The sequence below is a fragment of the Xenopus tropicalis genome, chromosome 1 (assembly GCF_000004195.4).
Source record: "Xenopus tropicalis strain Nigerian chromosome 1, UCB_Xtro_10.0, whole genome shotgun sequence".
Taxonomy (NCBI): domain Eukaryota; kingdom Metazoa; phylum Chordata; class Amphibia; order Anura; family Pipidae; genus Xenopus; species Xenopus tropicalis.
In genome coordinates, this window is record NC_030677.2 from 202,494,995 (window position 1) to 202,517,776 (window position 22,782).

The window sequence follows — 22,782 nt, forward strand, 5'->3', positions numbered from 1 at the left end:
CGTCTCCCATGGGCAATAACCACCATAGAATAACAATATAGGGCTCAGTTAGAAAGTGCAACCGGTATCTTCAGCCTGATGGTAACTCCAGTTTCCCACTGTCAATCACTCAAACCCTTGGCGCCTATTGACCAATGGGAACCCTGTACTGTCGGGTGGGTTCACGCCAACCTTTGCACAGTTCTTGCGGGTCACGGGCGGGTTCGGGCGTATCCTCCTTTCCATTGTCCCCACCCACTACCTTACTCTGCTGGACAGCCAGTATTTATAGGTGCATGCCTGTCCCGCCCCCTTTGTGACATCATTGATGGGTGGGGCACAGGTCTATAAATACAGATGCCTTTCCAGGTTGGGTTTCCCCAGCTCTATGTCTCAATAAGCGCAGCACACTTGCGCAAAAGAATAGGGAACACACGTCACTCCCATAACAAACACTGGAAATTACGCTAGGCGGACTTATGTTCGGCACAACTGCACCCAAATCGCACTCACAGTTGCATTCATTTTGGCCAACTGGACACAACTGTGGTAGGCGCGGCGCAATTGCATCAAGAGAATTGCCTGTGTCCTTAATGGCAACAGAATTCCATACCTTCCAACATTTGAAAACTATAAAGAGGGACAAAAAGGAATGCCACGCCCATTTTACAGCCACGCCCCCTAAATACCACTCCCGTTTTACATAATTTGGCAGGTTTTGTTTTATGTGTTATTACAATTTTGCTAAAAAAAAATAGTGAAATTGCCCATTAAGCTGCGAGTCTTAGTTCCCCCAAGAGACCTGTTTAGCCCTTAGTGCAGGGGTTGAGTATGGAGTATTCTGGGCTCTACCAAAAGCTACTTATTTCATTAAGTTTGAGAAACATTGTATCTTTTTAAGCATTCAGTGGAGAAGATCAAAGGGAAATGAGGGACTTTTCAGTAAGAATCCAGGACCATGGCCTGAACGGTTAAACTTGGGACAGTCCCGTGAAAATCAGGACAATTGGGAAGTATGGAATTCTGGGGAAAAAATGATGGCAATTGTAATAAAAATTGCACATTGCACACTGCCCCCACGGTAAGTGGATGTGCCCTATTGTCTTGTTTTGGGTGAAGTTTAAAGTTAAAGGAGAAGGAAAGGTATAATAATTTTACAGAAAGACAAACCAGTTCATCTATTCAGGGTTCTCTGCATTATCTGCAATGGAAATGTTAGCGAGCCGTGTGCAATAAGTGCCTCGTTCTCCATGAGATTTAATAGGAGGACAGGATTATTTTTCAGTTAGGGATCAGCGGGCAGCGTACACTCCCTGGGATCATTAGCTCAGTAATGAGGCTTGAAATTACCAAGCCCACCTACTATACATCTGCAGGTAACAGCTGGCTCCACCACATTTGCCTAAAAACTCCACCATATTTTATCTGATTTGACACAATTTTTGCCCCGTCTGAAGAGATTCTATAGCCGTGACCTTAACAAAAAGCAAGCGCCTTACTTATCACTAGGGATACTTTATAAATGAGAATGCCCTTTACGGCCGGGTTGGATGAATCAAAATGGCAAAGCCGCCGCCTTTACTGCTAAACTGATATTTCAGGGATAAACAAAATAATGAAAATACGAATGACACATTAAGCTCAGCCAATGAGAGCAGTGTTAGAAGCAATTAGGGCTCATTTATATCTGAAGACTCGATGGGCGGATTTGAACTTTCCCCGCAGTATCATTAAAGGTATTTGTGCTCAGATACACCCTGTGCACTTCCGTATAGTTGCGCTACTGATTCACAGCACTGTGCTACGCTCACCTCCTGACCAGGGGGCAGATCCAGGGTTCCCTTTGCACCCTGCGTCTATAGAAACACTGCACTTGCACCTAAAGAACTGGGTGCAGACGCCATTCGCCCGATGAACCCCGGAACTGAAGAGAGTGAATTTGATGACTGGGACGCAGTTGCACCACACGCAGCTCGCAAGAGTCAGACGCAACACGATTGGGTCCAATTGACTGCCTGCCTGCGCAATGAAGCTGGAATTTAGGGGGAAAAGTGCATTGTGGGAAGAAACGATTGCATCCAAAGTGCCCTCTCCCAATGCTTCAGGGTAAGTGAATATACCTTAAGGTGGCCATTAGGTAAGCACCGAATCCATGTCTGTGACCGAACTGAATCCGAAACCTAAAAAATACTTGACTTTTGTCACGTAAACACTGAATTTCAGTGCATCCCTAGCGGCCATACACGCTAAAATCACCAAGCGAGTGGATCTTCTCCCAATATCCCCATCTACGGGTGGGCGAAATTGGGCCCTGGGGGCAAACGATTGAATTAGAATGACGGGTATAGGGGCAAGTCGGTTCAATTTTGTCTGATTTTCGAAAAAATTTAACATTTTTATTTTAGAAGAAAAAAAATGTAAAAAAAAAAAAACGAGAAAAACGAAAGAAAAAGTTATCATTTGTTCTATACTCTTTGAAAACAGATTAAGGATGCACCGAATCCAGCATTTGGTTTTGGGACTCCCCGAAACCATTTGTCTGGCCAAACCCAATCCTTAAAATCACGGTACTTTGTCCATGCCAGAATTAGTATTTATAGAATGACCTATCCTAAGCAACTTTTCAATTGGTCTTCCTTATTTCTTAGTTAAGAGTTTTTGAATTATTTGCCTTCTTCTTGCAAATCTGCAAGAATTTAAATGGGGAGTCACTGACCCCGGCAGCCAAAAAACTATTGCTCTGTGGGGCTACAAATGTATTGTTATTGTTACTTTTTGAAACTTTCTTTTCTATTCAGGCCCTTTCCTATTCATATATCAGTCTCTCAACCAAACCACTCCCTGGTTGCTTAGATAAATTGGACCCTAGCAACCAAATAAATGCTGAAAGGCAACAAGTGAAAATGAAGTAACTAAAAAGCTACAAATAATAAAAAAAATTAAGACCAATTGCAAAATTGCTAAATATTTCTCTCTACATCATACTTAAAGCTAACTCAAAGGTGAACAACAAAAGCAGAAAAAAACGCAAAGAAAGTACATTTTTCGTAGTCGCACAAATAAACAAGAAACACAGAAAACCTATAAAACCCCAAAGAAAAGAAAGATCTTCCAGTTGTAAAAAACGACACCTGCAATCGACTTCTACATGACTTTTAGATGGCTTATTTTTTTTTTTTGCCGTTGTTCTGTTTTGACCCATAATGAATGGGGGGGAAAAAATTTCCGCAAAAAAATATGAATTGAGAAAAAATACAATCTTCAGTAAATGCCCCTCATAAAGTCCTAAGTAATTATCCCTCCAGGAAAGAATGTTGGGAAAAGCCAAGAACAATAATTGATCCGTGTAGATCAGAGCGCGGCATAAAGTCCAACACAAATGCTGAGAGTTACGGAGCGTTCCGAGAATGCAGCAAATGGTTCTATCAGCAAAATATTCAGCTGAGGACATGCAACGTATCGTCCCAACGGAGAGCCATTCAGCGAGAATCCCATTATGGAACCAAAGCTGGGCGAGATCTGTAGGACGCAAGCGCCATCAGCTGAAACCACGTTGGGCGATATGCAGTGCAAATATATTCATTTATTAGCGGCAAAACGAAAGCATAAATTCAATATAAATCCCTAGCTCGGAATTTGTAAGGCGAAACAGTATTGACTATTCAGGAGCAATGGAGGGGGGGGGGGTAACTATGAAATGTTAGATGCGCTAAAAATGTTGGGCTTATTCTTCTCCCCAGGGCCCCATGCTCTGCTTCTGGAATGAGTAGACTTAAATGCAACCGGAGACTGCGATATCCCCTCCGTAGAGAGAGACAGAGAGAATTCTGCAAATTGCTCTCGCTTTTCCACAGTAACCGGCAGGGCCCTCCCATCTGAACCAGGGAGAAAAAATGTGTAAATCAGAGATGCCCAACTGCTGTTGAACTAGAACCCTCAGCACAAGGCTGTGACCACACAAATCAATCAAATGGAGGCTGGTGTAGTTGGCAGTAGCGCAGCGAGGGCGGCAGTCAGTTGGGTAACATTAATACGCTGCAATATATGGCTACCCGGCCCCTGTTTAATTAAAAAGAAAGACATTTTAGTGGCCACAGATATATGAATGGCCCTTAATAGAAAGAGTAGTGAGTCTATTTCTTTGTGAATTGTGGGCTGTAGGATGTGCAAGGCTGCTGTAAATAGTAAATATCAATTATTTACACTGTACTTTGTCCTTTGCGAGTCACTGAAATCTGAAATGTTTCCTTCAAAGGGGCCACTCTGACGCCAGGGGAAACGGACCAACCCCTCTTTGCCTACCCGAACAGTGGGACTGCACAATGAAAGCCATTTGGCCAAAATGACAAAGTAGAAAAGGATTGTAGGCATTACATAAATAATAAAAAAAAAAATTATGTTCTATTGCTCTGCACTGGTAAAACTAGTTTAACCTTATTTTGGCTACTGTGGTACTTCTAACACGCAACTTCCTGCATGTGGCGCTACTGGAGACCTGAGCCCCCGCTTATTTATGGGGGACAGGTATGATATGAATGAATGGCGTGCCTCCACCCAGGGCAGGTATAGGTAGAACTATATGGGGCACATTTACTAATCCACGAATCCGAATCCTGAACGGCAAAAAACGAAGATTTCGGAACTTTTTGTCATCATCGCGACTTTTTCGTATTTTTCAAGACTTTTCGTTGCAAATTTTTCGTATTGAAAGATTGTAAATGCCGGGAAAACCTTTCTGACTTTGATCCTTCAATGCATGTCTGCATGGGCTCGATCAGTGCACTTGCGCACGAAAGAACGTTCGTTGTGCAACAAACGTTCTTTCGTTCAATCCGACCATTTCGGTAAGGTGACGAAAATTCGGAGAAAATACGAAAAAGTCGTGACGGCAACGAAAAAGTCACAAAAATATCGATCATTACGAAAAACCGCATTCGGACGCCTTCGGAGCGTTCGTGGATTAGTAAATGTGCCCCTATGTCTCCTCCCTGGGAAAACTCTATGAGGTCCTCCTGGGACCCGGACTTCCTGCAACTCCCGGTACCTTGCCCCTCCCTTGGGGTAGCTGCTTACCGGGCAGTTGAGGATCTTCAGTATATGAACAGCCAAGACACCGGTTAAAATGGTGAACCAGATGAACTTGTTTATTGTTGATGCAGGCAGAACACTTCAGAGGATGCCACACAGACAGCTCAAGTCACACACTCTCTCTTTGGGCTGCCCCCGGTACTCCCGCCGGATGATCCCACCTAGGAACTCACCCCGGTCCACGCGTAGGGCCCCTTCACTGGGAACACTCCCAGGTGCTGACTTGGCTCCTCTTAACCCCTCTCTCTCCTGTTGGGGCTTTCTCTGCCGTTCTCTTTAGCCTGCCTGTCACTCCTAGAGTGAGGCATTTACTATTTACAGTACCTCCTGTACTAGAACACTAGCCTGTTGTTCACCTCCTTACAGAGTGGGTCCCAGGCAGAAAGACCTTCACAAAATGGGTGTCATCCCTTTTTCTATTGCAGCACACTGCCACCTAGTGGTTGCTGCTTAATGACAGGGAAACTCACTTTTCACACATAAACAGCTAGGACCACCTTTAGGAGTCCAAATCTCATAAGGCCACCCTCATGGTGCCTGTCTAAAGGGGAATTCATCCTGAAGGGGCCCAATTCTTTGGTATCCCTACACAAGTGTTTGCTTTAAATCCTTCGTTTATATAAACAAAGCTGCTGTGTAGCCCCAGGGGCAGCCATTCAAAGCGAAAAGGCAAAGGTTAAGGTCCCTGATTCTAGCTGCCAATATCTGCCCCTTAGACTGATTCGGCAGCTAATCGGCCCATGTATGGGCACTACTGACGGGCCTGCCCGACCGATATCTGGCCTGAAATCGGCCAAATCTCGATCGGGCAGGTTAAAATATCTAGTCGGATCGGAGATCGCATCGGCTTGTTGATGCGGTCCCCGGACCAACTTTGCCTATACCTGTCGTTATAATTCGATCGTTTGGCCCCATGGCCAAACGATCGAATTAGCCTAAATTCCCCTGATATCGCCCACCCGTAGGTGGGGATATCAGGAGAAGATCCGCTCGCTGGCGACATCGCCAGGAGGGCCAAAGTGTGACAGGTAGTCTAGATCAGATCTTTTTGCATGTGTAGAGGTGATCTGAGGAGCTGGAACCCAAGAAGGGTCAAAGAAATGGATAGGCAGCCCAACCTGAAGGCAATTCAGTAGGAGATCAGAGGGGAATGTTTAATTGTTGAGCTTGATTCTCCAAAATGACAGCTGTTCCATATATCTATATATCAATAACTGCACTCAAGCTACGGCTGCTGGATAACCAGTAATTGGACCACAAATAGGGGATGAACCCAACACCAAAAAACAAAAGTGTGTGAGGGACATGTAAAAAAAAAAGTTTGTGACGGTCATACCTAGGGGGGGGGGTTTCCCTTCCATTCAGTTCACATATATACATACGGGTGGAACTTGTTTAATTATATACAAGAGACAGCCCCTACTGTCATACCTAGGGGGGGGGTTCCCTTCCATTCAGTTCACATATATACATACGGGTGGAACTTGTTTAATGATATACAAGAGGCAGCCCCTACTGTCATACCTAGGGGGGGGTTCCCTTCCATTCAGTTCACATATATAAATACGGGTGGAACTTGTTTAATGATATACAAGAGGCAGCCCCTACTGTCATACCTGGGGGGGGGGTTCCCTTCCATTCAGTTCACATATATACATTCGGGTGGAACTTGTTTAATGATATACAAGAGGCAGCCCCTACTGTCATACCTAGGGGGGGGGGGTTCCCTTCCATTCAGTTCACATATATACATTCGGGTGGAACTTGTTTAATGATATACAAGAGGCAGCCCCTACTGTCATACCTAGGGGGGGGGTTCCCTTCCATTCAGTTCACATATATAAATACGGGTGGAACTTGTTTAATGATATACAAGAGGCAGCCCCTACTGTCATACCTAGGGGGGGGGGTTCCCTTCCATTCAGTTCACATATATACATACGGGTGGAACTTGTTTAATGATATACAAGAGGCAGCCACTACTGTCATACCTGGGGGGGGGGTTCCCTTCCATTCAGTTCACATATATACATACGGGTGGAACTTGTTTAATGATATACAAGAGGCAGCCCCTACTGTCATACCTGGGGGGGGGTTTCCCCTCCATTCAGTTCACATATATACATACGGGTGGAACTTGTTTAATTATATACAAGAGACAGCCCCTACTGTCATACCTAGGGGGGGGGGTTCCCTTCCATTCAGTTCACATATATAAATACGGGTGGAACTTGTTTAATGATATACAAGAGGCAGCCCCTACTGTCATACCTGGGGGGGGTTCCCTTCCATTCAGTTCACATATATACATACGGGTGGAACTTGTTTAATTATATACAAGAGACAGCCCCTACTGTCATACCTAGGGGGGGGGGTTCCCTTCCATTCAGTTCACATATATAAATACGGGTGGAACTTGTTTAATGATATACAAGAGGCAGCCACTACTGTCATACCTAGGGGGGGGGGGGGTTCCCTTCCATTCAGTTCACATATATACATACGGGTGGAATTGCTTAATGATATACAAGAGGCAGCCCCTACGGTCATCAAGATACCAAAACCGCTAATTAAATAAAATAGAGAGAAAACACTTAGTGCCACAAGTAAAGCGACTCCTAAGCATATTATCCTTACGCTAAATGAGGCTTCTGGAAACAAAACCACTCACTTCCCGCTTATTGAGGGTTTTTTCTTTTCCAATTAATTTCTGTTTACCTTAAATGTGCTACAAAATGTACAAAATCTGAACCTGCTCTTCCAGTGAAAGAAAACACAAGGTAAAACCCAAAGCCCCTTCAGAATGACTAGATTTCTACACTTAAGTAATTCATGACAGAAAACAGATAATTCAAAGCCTATATGATATAAATATTTAAAACTCATGGCAGACGTCCCCCCCCCCCCCCCCAAACACATGTAATACGGTAGCATCAATTAAGCTATTTTCCTGTAAGAGACTTCAGCTTTCTGGGGTTTTTTTTTTTTCCTTTCTTAATTTTTTTTTTCAATGCCTAAACTGAAATGCATTAATCCTTAAAAGGATTAATGTGAAAGTGATCCTTTTAAAAAATTATGTGGATAAATGAAAGTGTTTGGTGAACCTTAAGTTGGACTGAAAAAATTATTTTTTTTTTTGTTGACCATAGCAGGCAGGCATTACTTTGCAGGGCCGATCAATAGATATTAGCTTTGGAAAAAGACAGATATAGAAAAGAGCTGCATCATATTTTGAAGACGACGGGGTAAGCCTGAAATTGTCTCAATCAAGGCAGTTTTTTTCCTTCCTTCGGCCTGCTTCCCATCTGTTCCCTTTCAGGTTAAGACTATTCATTTAAAAATAATGTCATTAGTTTCAATTGATTTGGGACTACATTTGGATAGATAGATCTCGGGCTGCTCAACAGGATTTCTTACCTACTCTTACAAGACAAACAAAGTAGTAAAGATTCTAGATTTATTGATGATAATCAACTTTTCTTCTGTTTAGCAAAATATATATATATTTATTCACAATGTCATTCTCTGATAAAGACGGGAAATTTCTCCATACGGACTATAGATGTTACTGTAGGTACCGGGCAATGATAGCTATAAACTGTTATATTGTAATCAAATAAAAGATAAAATGAATAAATATATTATTTATATTATATTTAGGAATATAAAATAAACTGTATAATTGTAATAAAAATATAAACAGTATAACGACAATAATATACATATAATTGGTATAAAAAAAAACAAAAATAATTTGGGACTACATTTGGATAGATAGATCTCGGGCTGCTCAACCGGATTTCTTACCTACTCTTACAAGACAAAAAAAGTAGTAAAAAGTCTAGATTTATTGATGATAATCAACTTTTCTTCTGTTTAGCAAAATATTATATATATATATATATATAAATACATTTATTCACAATGTCATTCTCTGATAAAGAGCTTTGGGAAAGTTCTCCATAAGGACTATAGATGTTACTGTAGGCACCGGGCAATAATAGATATAAACTGTTATATTATTCATATCATATTTAGGAATATAAAATAAACTATATAATTGTAATAAAAATATAAACAGTATAACGACAATAATATACATATAAATGGTATGATAAAACAAAAATAATTTGGGACTACATTTGGATAGATAGATCTCAGGCTGCTAAACCGGATTTCTTACCTACTCTTGCAAGACAAAAAAAAGTAGTAAAAATTCTAGATTTATTGATGATAATCAACTTTTCTTCTGTTTAGCAAAATATATATATATATATATATATATATATACATATATATATATATAAATACATTTATTCACAATGTCATTCTCTGATAAAGAGCTTTGGGAAAGTTCTCCATAAGGACTATAGATGTTACTGTAGGCACCGGGCAATAATAGATATAAACCTACCTACTCTTACAAGACAAAAAAAGTAGTAAAAATTCTAGATTTATTGATGATAATCAACTTTTCTTCTGTTTAGCAAAATATTATATATATATATATATATATATAACAGAGAGAGTGGAGCACACCCTAATACAGCACAAATGCCCTGGGTGCTAGCAAAATACGGAAATACAAGGACAGAGAGCCGCACACACAGGGACTTAGCAATAAGTGAAAAAAGTTTTAATGAAAATGATTTTTTTCATTAAAACTTTTTTCACTTATTGCTAAGTCCCTGTGTGTGCAGCTCTCTGTCCTTGTATATATATATATATATATATATATATATATATATATATATATATATATATATATATATACACATTTATTCACAATGTCATTCTCTGATAAAGAGCTTCAGGAAAGTTCTCCATACGGACTATAGATGTTACTGTAGGTACTGGGCAATGATAGATATAAACTGTTATATTGTATTCAAATAAAAAATAAAATGAAAATACAAAATTAACTGTATAATAATAATAAAAATATAAATAGTTTAATAACAATAATATACATATAAATGGTATAATAAAAAAAAAAATTGGGACTACATTTGGATAGATAGATCTCGGGCTACTCAACCGGATTTCTTACCTACTCTTACGAGAAAATAAAGTAGTAAAAATTCTAGATTTATTGATGATAAACAGGAAAGTTCTCCATACGGACTACAGATGCTACTGTAGGTACCAGGCAATGATAGATATAAACTGTTATATTGTATTCAAATAAAAGATAAAATGAAAATATAAAATGAACTTTATAATAGTAATAAAAATATAAATAGACATAAATAAATAAAAATATAAATAGACATGAATGACAATAATATACACATTAATGGTATAATGAAAAAAAATTGTACCATGATATTAATGAAATAACAAGAAAAACAGAAGAATACTAACAATAATAAAAATATTAATTGTAGAACAGTAATAAAAAAAATACATTGAATATTAATAATAATTAGGGAGGCACCGAATTCAGGATTCAACCTTTTTCAGCAGGATTTGGATTCGGCCGAAGCCACGCTCCTGGCCGAACCGAATCAGAAAAATCCCGACGTAAACACGGAAGTTTAACCCTTCCACAACCTAATTAGCATAAGCTAATTTAGATTTGGTTTAGTATTCAGCCAAATCCTTTACAAAGGATTCAGGGGTTCCGCCAAATCCGAAAAAGTGGATTCGGTGTATCCCTAATAATAATAATACACTAATAAATTGAATAATAGCAATAATAAAACAATGGTAGTAATAAAAATAATAATAGAAAAATGGGGCTACTGGGGGGCACTTTCGGAGGCACAGATCTTCCCTGCTAGAGGGGCTGTGGGTGCCTTGGGCTGGTACAGGAGTGCAGAAGATAATGTGCAACTGAAACGTTTCCAATATTTGGAACAGCATCCTGCTGATAAATACTTGGCCTCTATATGCCCATTTAATAAATATCCCCATTATATCACAGTAGGTGCTGTGCCATAAGCCTCAATGCACAGTGTGCTCTGCTTAAAGGAAAACTATACCCGCAGAATAAATACTTAACCAAGAAATAGTTTATATCATGTTAAGTGGCCTATTAAATAATCTCGCCAAACTGGAATATATATATCAGTAAATATTGCCCTTTTACATCCTTTCCCTTGAGCCGCCATTTAGTGATGGGCTGTGTGCTCCCTCAGAGATCAGCTGACAGGAAGTGATGCAGCTCTAACTGGAACAGGAAGTAGTGTGGGAGTAAAAGGCAGAACTCTGCCCATTCATTGGCTGATGGGGCCTAGCATGTATGTGTGCCTTGGCTTGTTTGTGTGCACTGTGAATCCTATGATCCCAGGGGGCGGCCCTTAGTACATAAAATGGCAGGTTTCTATTTAGGATTACCCAATGGCACATACTACTAAAGTATATTTTTATGACAACGGTTTATTTAGATGAAGCAGTTTTTTTTAAATATTACAGACCTACATTGTTTGGGGGTATAGTTTTCCTTTAATAGCAAGCCAGGCAAAAGTATAGTTAACCCCGGGTCCATTTCCAAGTTATTAGTGCATTATACTTTGCCTTCATTTTATAAAGAACCAACTTGAACCTGAAATGATGAAGATTCTCCTTCAGTATAATCTTTCCTCTCTTAGCCTGTTGCTTGAAATGTTACGAACTGTACCAAAGCCTTTTGGGGTCAAAATAGTTACTGTAGAGAAGCTATCGGCAGACCTAACCATACATTCTGCTATTTCTCCATATGAAAGCCACTGGAAGACTCAAAATTAGGATGCGCCTCATGCTGGGAGAGGTTATTCTGGAAGCAGCTGAGCCTATGGCTTGCCCATATGGTGCTCCTAATTGCATATGTTAGCGGCCTCGCTGGCTCCATACTGGTATCACCCCCATCTCATGAAAAACAGTTTATCTTGAGTATTGACATGCCGAGAGCTGATGAATACTTATAATGGGCGCTGTCACTATGGGATGTAGAGGAAGAAGGATGTGCCGTATTCCCCTGCCTTTGCGCTCAATGAGCAGAATGTGGGTGAGGAACATCAGAGAGGCAAAGGTCATCCTTACCTTATAATCCAACCCTCGTTCCTTGTGTTTATTGCAAAGAAAATTATATTGAAGGAGAACTAAACCCTAAAAACAAATATGGCTAGAAATACACCTGGCCCCTGCAGAAAAAAAAATTTCAGCAGCACTCCGGAATGGTGATTTTTGTCAAGCCCCACCCCCTGTTCCCCTGCTGATCTGGCTGGCTACTTTGTGACTCAATTAAATGTAACAGTAGTCACCTGTCCTCAGCCTGCCTTCAGCCTGCCTCCTCCCAATCCCACAATTCCCTGCTGCACACGTGATGTCAATAAGGAAAGGAACATCCCAGTGCAATGCATTGTGGGTTATGTAGTTCCTGCATGCTGTCTGTAAGCTGTGGAGAAGTTGTTACAATTTGTAACATCAGTGTTTAAGTCCCTCCTCCCCTGCCAAGATTCCAAATGATGCAGAAAGAGAAGAACAGTTTTGCAGCTGGATTTCAGCATATAAAAATGGTATTTATTCCTGCTTATTAAAGAAACAGATTACAGGGATAGGGATATTAGGGGTTTCTGGGTTGTGTGGGGCTCTTTTTGGGTTCGGAAGCCGGAGATCCACTCTAACAGGATTTGGGCATCTGTGTCTGACCGCTGTGATCTTAGTGACCTGCCTCAGCCCCATATATAAACTCCTACAGCCACCACCAACCAACAGCAGTAATAGCCGTTTTATCATTCACAGTGACCATTTCTTGCTTTCACTCGACACCATATGTGTCTGTGTTAGAACAAGGAGTGTGTTTATCACAATTATATTACCGACATGGCAGCAAAACTTGCTCTGAAGTTTGAATTTTGCCCCATTTGGGAGAGTGTTGGGTTTCCCTTTCAACGCAGAACTGAAGGTAAGAGAACTCAGAGGAGCGATCCTGCAAGAGCAGTCAATGCTAAGGGAAAATATATATTAGCATGGCCCCCCAAATTCAGAGAAAGCCACTTATCTGCCAAGGCACGGCTTAAGAGGTTTCTGGGTAGGGAGCCCCCCTAAATATCTCCTTTTATTTTTTATACACTGGGTGGCCTAAAGCCGGTGTACATTTCAGTATGCAAGTATAAACGGACTGTGGTTAAAAAAAGTTGTGGGGCTGATTGATCGAAAATTTCTGCAAAAACCCTACTAGTCCATTTGTTCTACTTCCTGCTTCCTCCTTTCCCTGGCTGTGCAGGGGCGCCGGCACTCAGTACTCTGCACTGTAGGAAAGGAACCAATCAGCAGCTAGGCTGACCTGATAGGGAACTGAAGCCTGTCTTTGCTTGTGTGACTGCAGGGCTGTGATTGGCTCTCCCCCTCCTACTGTGCTTCTGGCAGGGACCATTAGAACACGCCCACTGCTCATTTGAAACACAGACACGGGCAGTAGAAAATGTATAAGAAGCTCCTATAAAAACCGGCACCATATATTATTTAATTCTGCCTACAAGGTTGGAGGGGTTTTCAGTAATGATATAGGTCTCCTTTAGCAGCCACTCACTGAATGGTCACACTAAGCTACACCATGCCTTATGTACAGTGTGTTCAAGTTATCCTAAGTGGTTCTGCAGTGTCTGCATGGGTTGGAAAAGTTTACTACATTATTTTTTTTACCCTCATCAGTAAGCTGGACACCAAGAAAATGTGGTGCTATATTAAAAATATTAAATAAATAATAATAATAAAATACATTACTATTAGTAGTAGTAGTAGTAATAATAATATATAATTCATGTGATTAATGTGTTGTTATTATTATTGTTGTTATTATTACAATTGTTTATAATAATAATAATACTCACCATCGCATTGCTTATATAATACTACTATTACTACTACTAATATATTAGTATTACTGTTGTTATTATTATTAGTGAAATGCATGAATATACAGCACCATAAAGCACTGCTGTGAAGTATTAGATACAGGCTACCTAAAACTTGCCCTTATTTTCAGTAGCTAAAACATCCCGTGATGGTTCGGCCGCTGCCGAGGGAGATCATTAGCCGAGTGGAGGATTTTCATCTCCCAGAAGGAAAGAATGAACCCACTTGTGCAGATAGGGTTGTTATAGAGCTGTTATAGAGCTTTCTGTTGGATATCACTGGGGTTTATTTCATACTCAGTGATTCTAACAATACATACACAGCTTCTGTCTGCCCCCCCACAGCATTCTCCAAATCTCTTCTATAATGCATAAAATCGACCAAAACACATTTGAACATCAGCATTAATGTTTATAGGGTTAGCCAACATCACTATTGGAGAGACACAGCATATGAAACAAGCCCAATATATAAAGAGGTTGTTCACTTTTAGTATGATATTGAGAGCACAATTCTAAGACAATTTGCAGTTGGTCTTTTTTATTACTTGTAGTTTTGTTCAGCAGCTTTCTAGTTTATAGATTCAGCAGCTATCTGGTTGCTAGGGTCCAAATTACCTTATCAACCAGAGAGAGGTTTGAATGAGAAACTGGTATATGAACAGGAGAGGGAATGAAGGGAAAAATAAGTTATAAAATGTAACAATAATAATCAAACTGGAGCCTCAATGAGACATAGTGTTTTTGGCTGCCGGGGTCAGTGACCCCCATTTAAAAGCTGCAACTAGTTAGAAAAAGGTGGCAAACAATTAAAAAAAACTATAAACAATGAAGACCAACTGAAAAGTTGCTTAGATTTGGCCATTCGATAACATACTAAAAGTTAACCTAAAGGTGAACCCCACCTATAAAAATACAATTAAAAGAGCAGAAATGGCAGTTTTCAGTGAATTCCAGATAAAGGGGTTTCCGGATGGATATAGTTGTTCAGTAGATATTGCATCATGGGTCACTTACCGGCAGTGATGTCATCATCCACCAGATCCTGCTCCTCCTCTTGCACTTTAGCCTCTGAGCCGGCCGAGTCGGGACTCGCATTGCCAGCCTGGATATTTTCTGCCGTTACCCCGGCTGTATGGGTAATGGGAAATAGAGGTGCAAATGTTAAATGTGTAAAGCTGCAACAGACAACACAATAGTTTAAAGGGAAACTAAATAATAACTAAAGTAGTGCTGCGGTCACTTACCTGAGCTTAGGGGCCCACTCACTATATACTGTATATATACACTATAAATGTCACAGTATAACCTGAGCTTAGGGGCCCACTCACTATATACTGTATATATACACTATAAATGTCACAGTATAACCTGAGCTTAGGGGCCCACTCACTATATACTGTATATATACACTATAAATGTCACAGTATAACCTGAGCTTAGGGGCCCACTCACTATATACTGTATATATACAATATAAATGTCACAGTATAACCTGAGCTTAGGGGCCCACTCACTATATACTGTATATATACACTATAAATGTCACAGTATAACCTGAGCTTAGGGACCTACTCACTATATACTGTATATATACACTATAAATGTCACAGTATAACCTGAGCTTAGGGGCCCACTCACTATATACTGTATATATACAATATAAATGTCACAGTATAACCTGAGCTTAGGGGCCCACTCACTATATACTGTATACAGTGGAGGAAATAATTATTTGACCCCTCACTGATTTTGTAAGTTTGTCCAATGACAAAGAAATGAAGTCTCAGAACAGTATCATTTCAATGGTAGGTTTATTTTAACAGTGGCAGATAGCACATCAAAAGGAAAATCGAAAAAATAACTTTAAATAAAAGATAGCAACTGATTTGCATTTCATTGAGTGAAATAAGTTTTTGAACCCCTACCAACCATTAAGAGTTCTGGCTCCCACAGAGTGGTTAGACACTTCTACTCAATTAGTCAACCTCATTAAGGACACCTGTCTTAACTAGTCACCTGTATAAAAGACACCTGTCCACAGAATCAATCAATCAAGCAGACTCCAAACTCTCCAACATGGGAAAGACCAAAGAGCTGTCCAAGGATGTCAGAGACAAAATTGTAGACCTGCACAAGGCTGGAATGGGCTACAAAACCATTAGCAAGAAGCTGGGAGAGAAGGTGACAACTGTTGGTGCGATTGTTCGAAAATGGAAGGAGCACAAAATGACCATCAATCGACCTCGCTCTGGGGCTCCACGCAAGATCTCACCTCGTGGGGTGTCAATGATTCTGAGAAAGGTGAAAAAGCATCCTAGAACTACACGGGAGGAGTTAGTTAATGACCTCAAATTAGCAGGGACCACAGTCACCAAGAAAACCATTGGAAACACATTACACCGCAATGGATTAAAATCCTGCAGGGCTCGCAAGGTCCCCCTGCTCAAGAAGGCACATGTGCAGGCCCGTCTGAAGTTTGCCAATGAACACCTGAATGATTCTGTGAGTGACTGGGAGAAGGTGCTGTGGTCTGATGAGACCAAAATAGAGCTCTTTGGCATTAACTCAACTCGCTGTGTTTGGAGGAAGAAAAATGCTGCCTATGACCCCCAAAACACCGTCCCCACCGTCAAGCATGGGGGTGGAAACATTTTGCTTTGGGGGTGTTTTTCTGCTAAGGGCACAGGACAACTTATTCGCATTAACGGGAAAATGGACGGAGCCATGTATCGTGAAATCCTGAACAACAACCTCCTTCCCTCTGCCAGGAAACTGAAAATGGGTCGTGGATGGGTGTTCCAGCACGACAATGACCCAAAACATACAGCAAAGGCAACAAAGGAGTGGCTCAAGAAGAAGCACATTAAGGTCATGGAGTGGCCTAGTCAGTCTCCGGACCTTAATCCAATAGAAAACCTATGGAGGGAGCTCAAGCTCAGAGTTGCACAGAGACAGCCTCGAAACCTTAGGGATTTAGAGATGATCTGCAAAGAGGAGTGGGACCAACATTCCTCCTAAAATGTGCGCAAACTTGGTCATCAATTACAAGAAACGTTTGACCTCTGTGCTTGCAAACAAGGGTTTTTCCACTAAGTATTAAGTCTTTTTTTGTTAGAGGGTTCAAAAACTTATTTCACTCAATGAAATGCAAATCAGTTGCTATCTTTTATTTAAAGTTATTTTTTCGATTTTCCTTTTGATGTGCTATCTGCCACTGTTAAAATAAACCTACCATTAAAATGATACTGTTCTGAGACTTTTCATTTCTTTGTCATTGGACAAACTTACAAAATCAGTGAGGGGTCAAATAATTATTTCCTCCACTGTATATACACTATAAATGTCACAGTATAACCTTAGCTTAGGGGCCCACTCACTATATACTGTATATATACACTATAAATGTCACAGTATAACCTTAGCTTAGGGGCCCACTCACTATATACTGTATATATACACTATAAATGTCACAGTATAACCTGAGCTTAGGGGCCCACTCACTATATACTGTATATATACACTATAAATGTCACAGTATAACCTGAGCTTAGGGGCCCACTCACTATATACTGTATATATACACTATAAATGTCACAGTATAACCTGAGCTTAGGGGCCCACTCACTATATACTGTATATATACACTATAAATGTCACAGTATAACCTGAGCTTAGGGGCCCACTCACTATATACTGTATATATACACTATAAATGTCACAGTATAACCTGAGCTTAGGGGCCCACTCACTATATACTGTATATATACACTATAAATGTCACAGTATAACCTGAGCTTAGGGGCCCACTCACTATATACTGTATATATACAATATAAATGTCACAGTATAACCTGAGCTGAGGGACCCACTCACTATATACTGTATATATACAATATAAATGTCACAGTATAACCTGAGCTTAGGGGCCCACTCACTATATACTGTATATATACAATATAAATGTCACAGTATAACCTGAGCTTAGGGCCCCACTCACTATATACTGTATATATACAATATAAATGTCACAGTATAACCTGAGCTTAGGGACCCACTCACAATATACTGTATATACAATATATATGTGTCAATATAAAATTGATTAGTAATTAATTCAGATTACATGGCAGTTTAGAAACCAGTGCAGTTTGCATCAGAATTTAATAATCACCCCTGTAGCATCAGTTTATATGACAGGCAAACCTCATTTTCACCCCTAAGCTCAGCTTCTCAGCAGCTGCCCACTGAGCATGTGCAGTGCCACTGACTCTCCTAATGAAACCCAGTAAAATTGTTTTGTCAGCAATATGGATTCATGCAGCTTAGTTATCATTGAGTACAAAGCCCTGCAGTAGGTTAAACAGAGTCAGCAACCCTAGGGCTAACAGTCTACAGCAGTACATAGAAAGTGCATAGACCGAGTCGCTGACACTCCCACAAGCTGAAAGCCCGTTAAAGTGGCCATACATGGGCCGATTCTAGTTGCCGATATCAGTGCCTTGGACCGATTCAGCAGCTTCTCTGCCGTGTGTGGGCAATATCTGGCCTGAAATCAGGCAGATATCGATTGGGCAGGTATAAAAATCAGTCGGATCGGGGACCGCCTATACCCGTTGTTATAATTTGTCGTTCTAATTTGATCGAATTAGCCCGATATTGCCCACCCATAGGTGGGGATATTGGGGGGAAGATCCGCTCGCTTGGCGACCTCGCCAAGTGAGCCGATCTTAGCGTGTATGGCCACCTTAAGTAATACTATATTAGTAGTCTAAAACTGCTAGTATCTCCTAAGCCACTACAAATAGAAAATGTATGTAGATTGCAATTGGACCACACTGATTACATTTACATTGATACACTTTTGGGTTTATATCCCCTTTTAAATGTTGCTAAATTATAACTCTAGCCTTTGCGATGCTGGGAGCTGTAGTTCACACCCTGCATTTTAATAAGCAAAATACCGCTCCATCTGCTAATGATTAATAAGGCTGCAGTCATTTTACTCATTAATAACAGTGGGAAAAAAACACAGAAATTCAATTTTGCCTATGAATCCCTTTAGGATGGGCCCCTACAGTTGCCGTAAGTGTAGACTGAACAAAAGACGCGGCTTTCATGGCTTCCTTTGTTCCCTCCCACGCCAGACGGACGTGGAATGCAGAGATCCAATATCGTTATCGGAACTTTGAACAAATGTATTGAGATCTTTGGCGAGACTCTCAAAGACAACACAGATCAATGGCTTTGTGGTTGTGGGGCTTTCAGGCTAACAAGACGTCCCTCTTATCTCGGTTTTAAGCGAATTAACAACACCGAGGATTCAATTAGAGCCCAGACCGGCACTTCAGCGCAATTTTCTAAATTGCTTTTAATTTTCTCACCTATCAGGACTGTGTTAAAGGCAGGGTCTGGCTGCCAGGGAAGTGACAGCAGCTCTACAGCGAGAGAGAGACCCACTCCGACCATTGGCTTTTATGCTTTTTTAGGCAGAAATATTCAGTGGGAAGATGTTTGTGGTCTCAGTAACAAGCTGGGTCTTTAATTGCAATCAAACAATCTTTATATACTTAAGGGGATATTTACTAACCAGTGGATTTTTGGATTTGAATTTTTAGCGCAAAAAGTTGCAGAAAAAAAGGGGGCAACTTTTTGGGGATTTACTATGTGTCCCAACAGCTAAAAATCCAAATCTCACCTTGACGAGATAATATAGAAGTCAATGGCAGACGTCCCGTTCCCTTCCTTGGAGGAGCCTTCATTTGCTTTGAAACTTTAGAGGTTTTTGGATTTATTATGCTGGTTTTTGTGCGAGAATTCCACAAAGTTTTCTGCGACTTTTTCCACACAGACTTTCAATTTAGTAAATTTAAGACATTTGTGGAAATGAATGAGAATTTGTACTGCCTGTGTTGTGCAACGCTGTATTCATGAAAGGGTAAGGGATGTGGCACCCATACACGGTAAGTTTGCCAAGCGAGCGGATCTTCCCCCGATATCCCCACCTATGGGTGGGCGATATCGGGGAGCTTGAAGTTAAAAAAAAAATAATACGATTGTTTGGCCCTGGGGCCAAACGATTGGATTATGTAGGCGGCAATGAAGCAGTCGGTTTGGGGACCGATAGCTGGCCAATTTCAGGCCAGATATTGGTCGGCCAGCCCGCTCGTTTCTGCCCCTACACAGATAAGCTGCCGAGTCGGTCCAAGGGACCAATATCGTCAGCTTCTATCGGCCCGTGTATGGGGACCTTAAGGGCTTCTGTGATTATGATATTTATTGTGCAAAGATTTTACGCCTATATGGGATTATGTAATAAAAGGCACTAAGTTTGCCCATGAGTTGTAAACCATAGCAACCAATCAGCAGATAGAAATTACTGGTCACCTGTTTTAAAAAAGAAAAAAAAAATCTTATTGGTTTATTGGTTGCTATGGGTTACTGCTGCTCCTGGGCAAACTTAGTGCCTTTTATTACATATGGGGGTACATTTTTGGTTCCCACAATTTCCCCGAAGTGAGTTGCACGCAAAATCACTTTAGTTACACGGTACTTGTGCCAAACTATGCTTCTTGCACTTCCGTATAGTCCTTTATGCCCTCTGTTCCACCTGGCTGGCATCTTACCAGGGATGCGCTGAATCACAGATTCGGTTCGGGATTCGGGCCGAAACCAGCCTTTTTTTGAAGGATTTGGTTTCGGAGAATCCACGGTCCTGGCCTAACCAAATCCTAATCTAAGCATTTGGAAGGGTTAAATGGTAAGGGGAAAAAAAATTTAGTGCGTGGCAATTTTTAACCCTTCCCAACCCTAATTAGCATATGCTAATTCGGATTCGGCACAGGATTCGGCAGAACCCGTCGTGGGGTGGGTTCGGCGCAGGGGTCACTTGCACGGCAAATACTGCACTGAGGCCAGGCAGGCTTCTGCGCAATTGCGTCCAATTTGTGTCAAAATGTCCTCACAGTTTTTAGCCAAACCAGACACAAGTACATCATCTCCTTAATTTCACAATGGTGTTAGAATTCCTGGGGAAAAAAATGTTTTATTGTTGGAAAAAAACATGATGATTGTGCCCAAAATTACCCTTTGTGCCATTTGAAAAGGACCCTCTTTACCTCCTGAGTTGGTCAGTATTTGTATGTTAAAAGATGTTGGTGCTTCATAAATTGTATTACTAATAATAATATAGAAGGCAGTCTCCTGTCTGAGTGGAGCTCACAATCTAATCTCCCTACTAGAGACACCAGAAGCAACTAATGGTACAAGTTTGTTTCTGGACTGTGTAGTAAAACCCCAATAAGCAGCTGAGAGACCCAACCCCTCTGCCCCCGGTTCCCTATTCCCCATCAATCCCAACCCCATCGCTGGGAGGTGGAAAATCCTAAGCGCCTTCCTGCCACTCCATACTATAGAGCAGTGATCCCCAACCAGCTCAGGGGCAGGAATGAACCCCTTGGATGTTGCTCTCAGTGCCCCCAAACCAGGTAGTTATTTTTGAATTCCTGACTTGGGGGCAAGTTTTGGTTGAATAAAAACAAGATTTCCTACCAAATACAGCCCCTGTAAGCTGATAGGGTGCATAGAGGCACCTAATAGCCAATCACAGCCCTTATTTGGCTCCTCCATGAACTTTTATGGTGCTTGTGTTACTCCCCAAGTCTTTTTACATTTGACTGTGGCTCATGAGTAAGAAAGGTTGGGGACCCCTGTTATAGAGTAATTCAGCCCATGTCCCAAAAGGGAAACCCAGAATATAAAATATTAATGCAAATAAATAAGAAAAATGTGTGTTGCAAACAAATCAAAGCGAGAGAGAGAGAGACTGTTTAAGCTGAGACTGATTAAAGCCACTCTCTGATTGGACGAGGCAGGAATTGAACCTTACAAAGGATGAATACGCTGTATATAGTGAATGTAAAATTCAGAAGGTTATTTTATTTCCCTTACAAGGGGAAAATGTCAGCTGGATTCTAGGAATAGGAAAGGCTGATTTATAGGAAGATGTGAGTGCCGGGTAGCGCTGCGCATTCCCTGCAATGCCTCTGACAGACAGACTGCCTGCCTCACATTAATTCACTTCACACCGCTCGTATCGATCGGCAGCCGCTTCCCCAGTCTCTTTCCACACGTTGCCTGTCTGGCTGCATCCGCCCCAGCACATACACACAAAGGCTGCACACACATAACCTTTATATTCCCCATTAAGGTGCCCCGGCCGGACCCTCTATGGGTGAACGTATGGGGGCCACAAAGGTAAACAGAACCTACCTCAGCGCCATAAGTACTGCCCAGAACTGCCCAAAGCCCCAGGGTAGGGAATCCTAATGCTAACGCCCTGGCTATAAGATAATTTCAACAAAAGAGAGGAATTAGAGGAACAGAAGGAAGGGATTATAGTGATAAAAAGGGAAATGTCTCCAGTTTATAATGGAGTTCTTTTGTACATAGCCGGATTTACATAACGCCGCACACAAAGTCTCCCCCACCGATAAGCACGCCATCACTCCTACCCCACCCCTTTATTGATGGGTCGGTACTACATGCTTCTGGGACAATCAGCCTTTATCAAATGATAACAGTATGGCTGCTAAGTACCTTTATTGCACAGCCCCGGCTTTGCACTCAGAAACAATGTACAAAGTGTTAAAGGAACAGTAACACCAATAAAATTAAAGTGTTGTAAAGTAATTAAAATATAATATATTGTTGCCCTGCACTGGCACAACTGGGGTGTTTTCTAGAGAAACCCTACTAAACACCCCAGCTGTACCAGTGCAGGAATGGCTGCCCCCGGGGCTACACAGCGGGGTATTAATATAAACTATAGTAGGGTTACTGTAGCAAACACCCCAGCTGTACCGGTGCAGGAATG

At 41.1% G+C, this 22,782-nt stretch overlaps 1 protein-coding gene across 5 annotated transcripts in view; it reads right to left on the bottom strand.

Moving 5' to 3' along the window:
* The window catches only part of wdr7 (WD repeat domain 7), a 228,509-nt gene that overhangs the window by 125,756 nt on the left and 79,971 nt on the right, over positions 1-22,782 (bottom strand). For all 5 annotated transcript variants that reach the window (XM_018090767.2, XM_018090674.2, XM_012956678.3 and 2 more), the window contains 1 exon segment: positions 14,925-15,038. In XM_018090767.2, the coding sequence (XP_017946256.1) occupies positions 14,925-15,038 (114 nt within the window).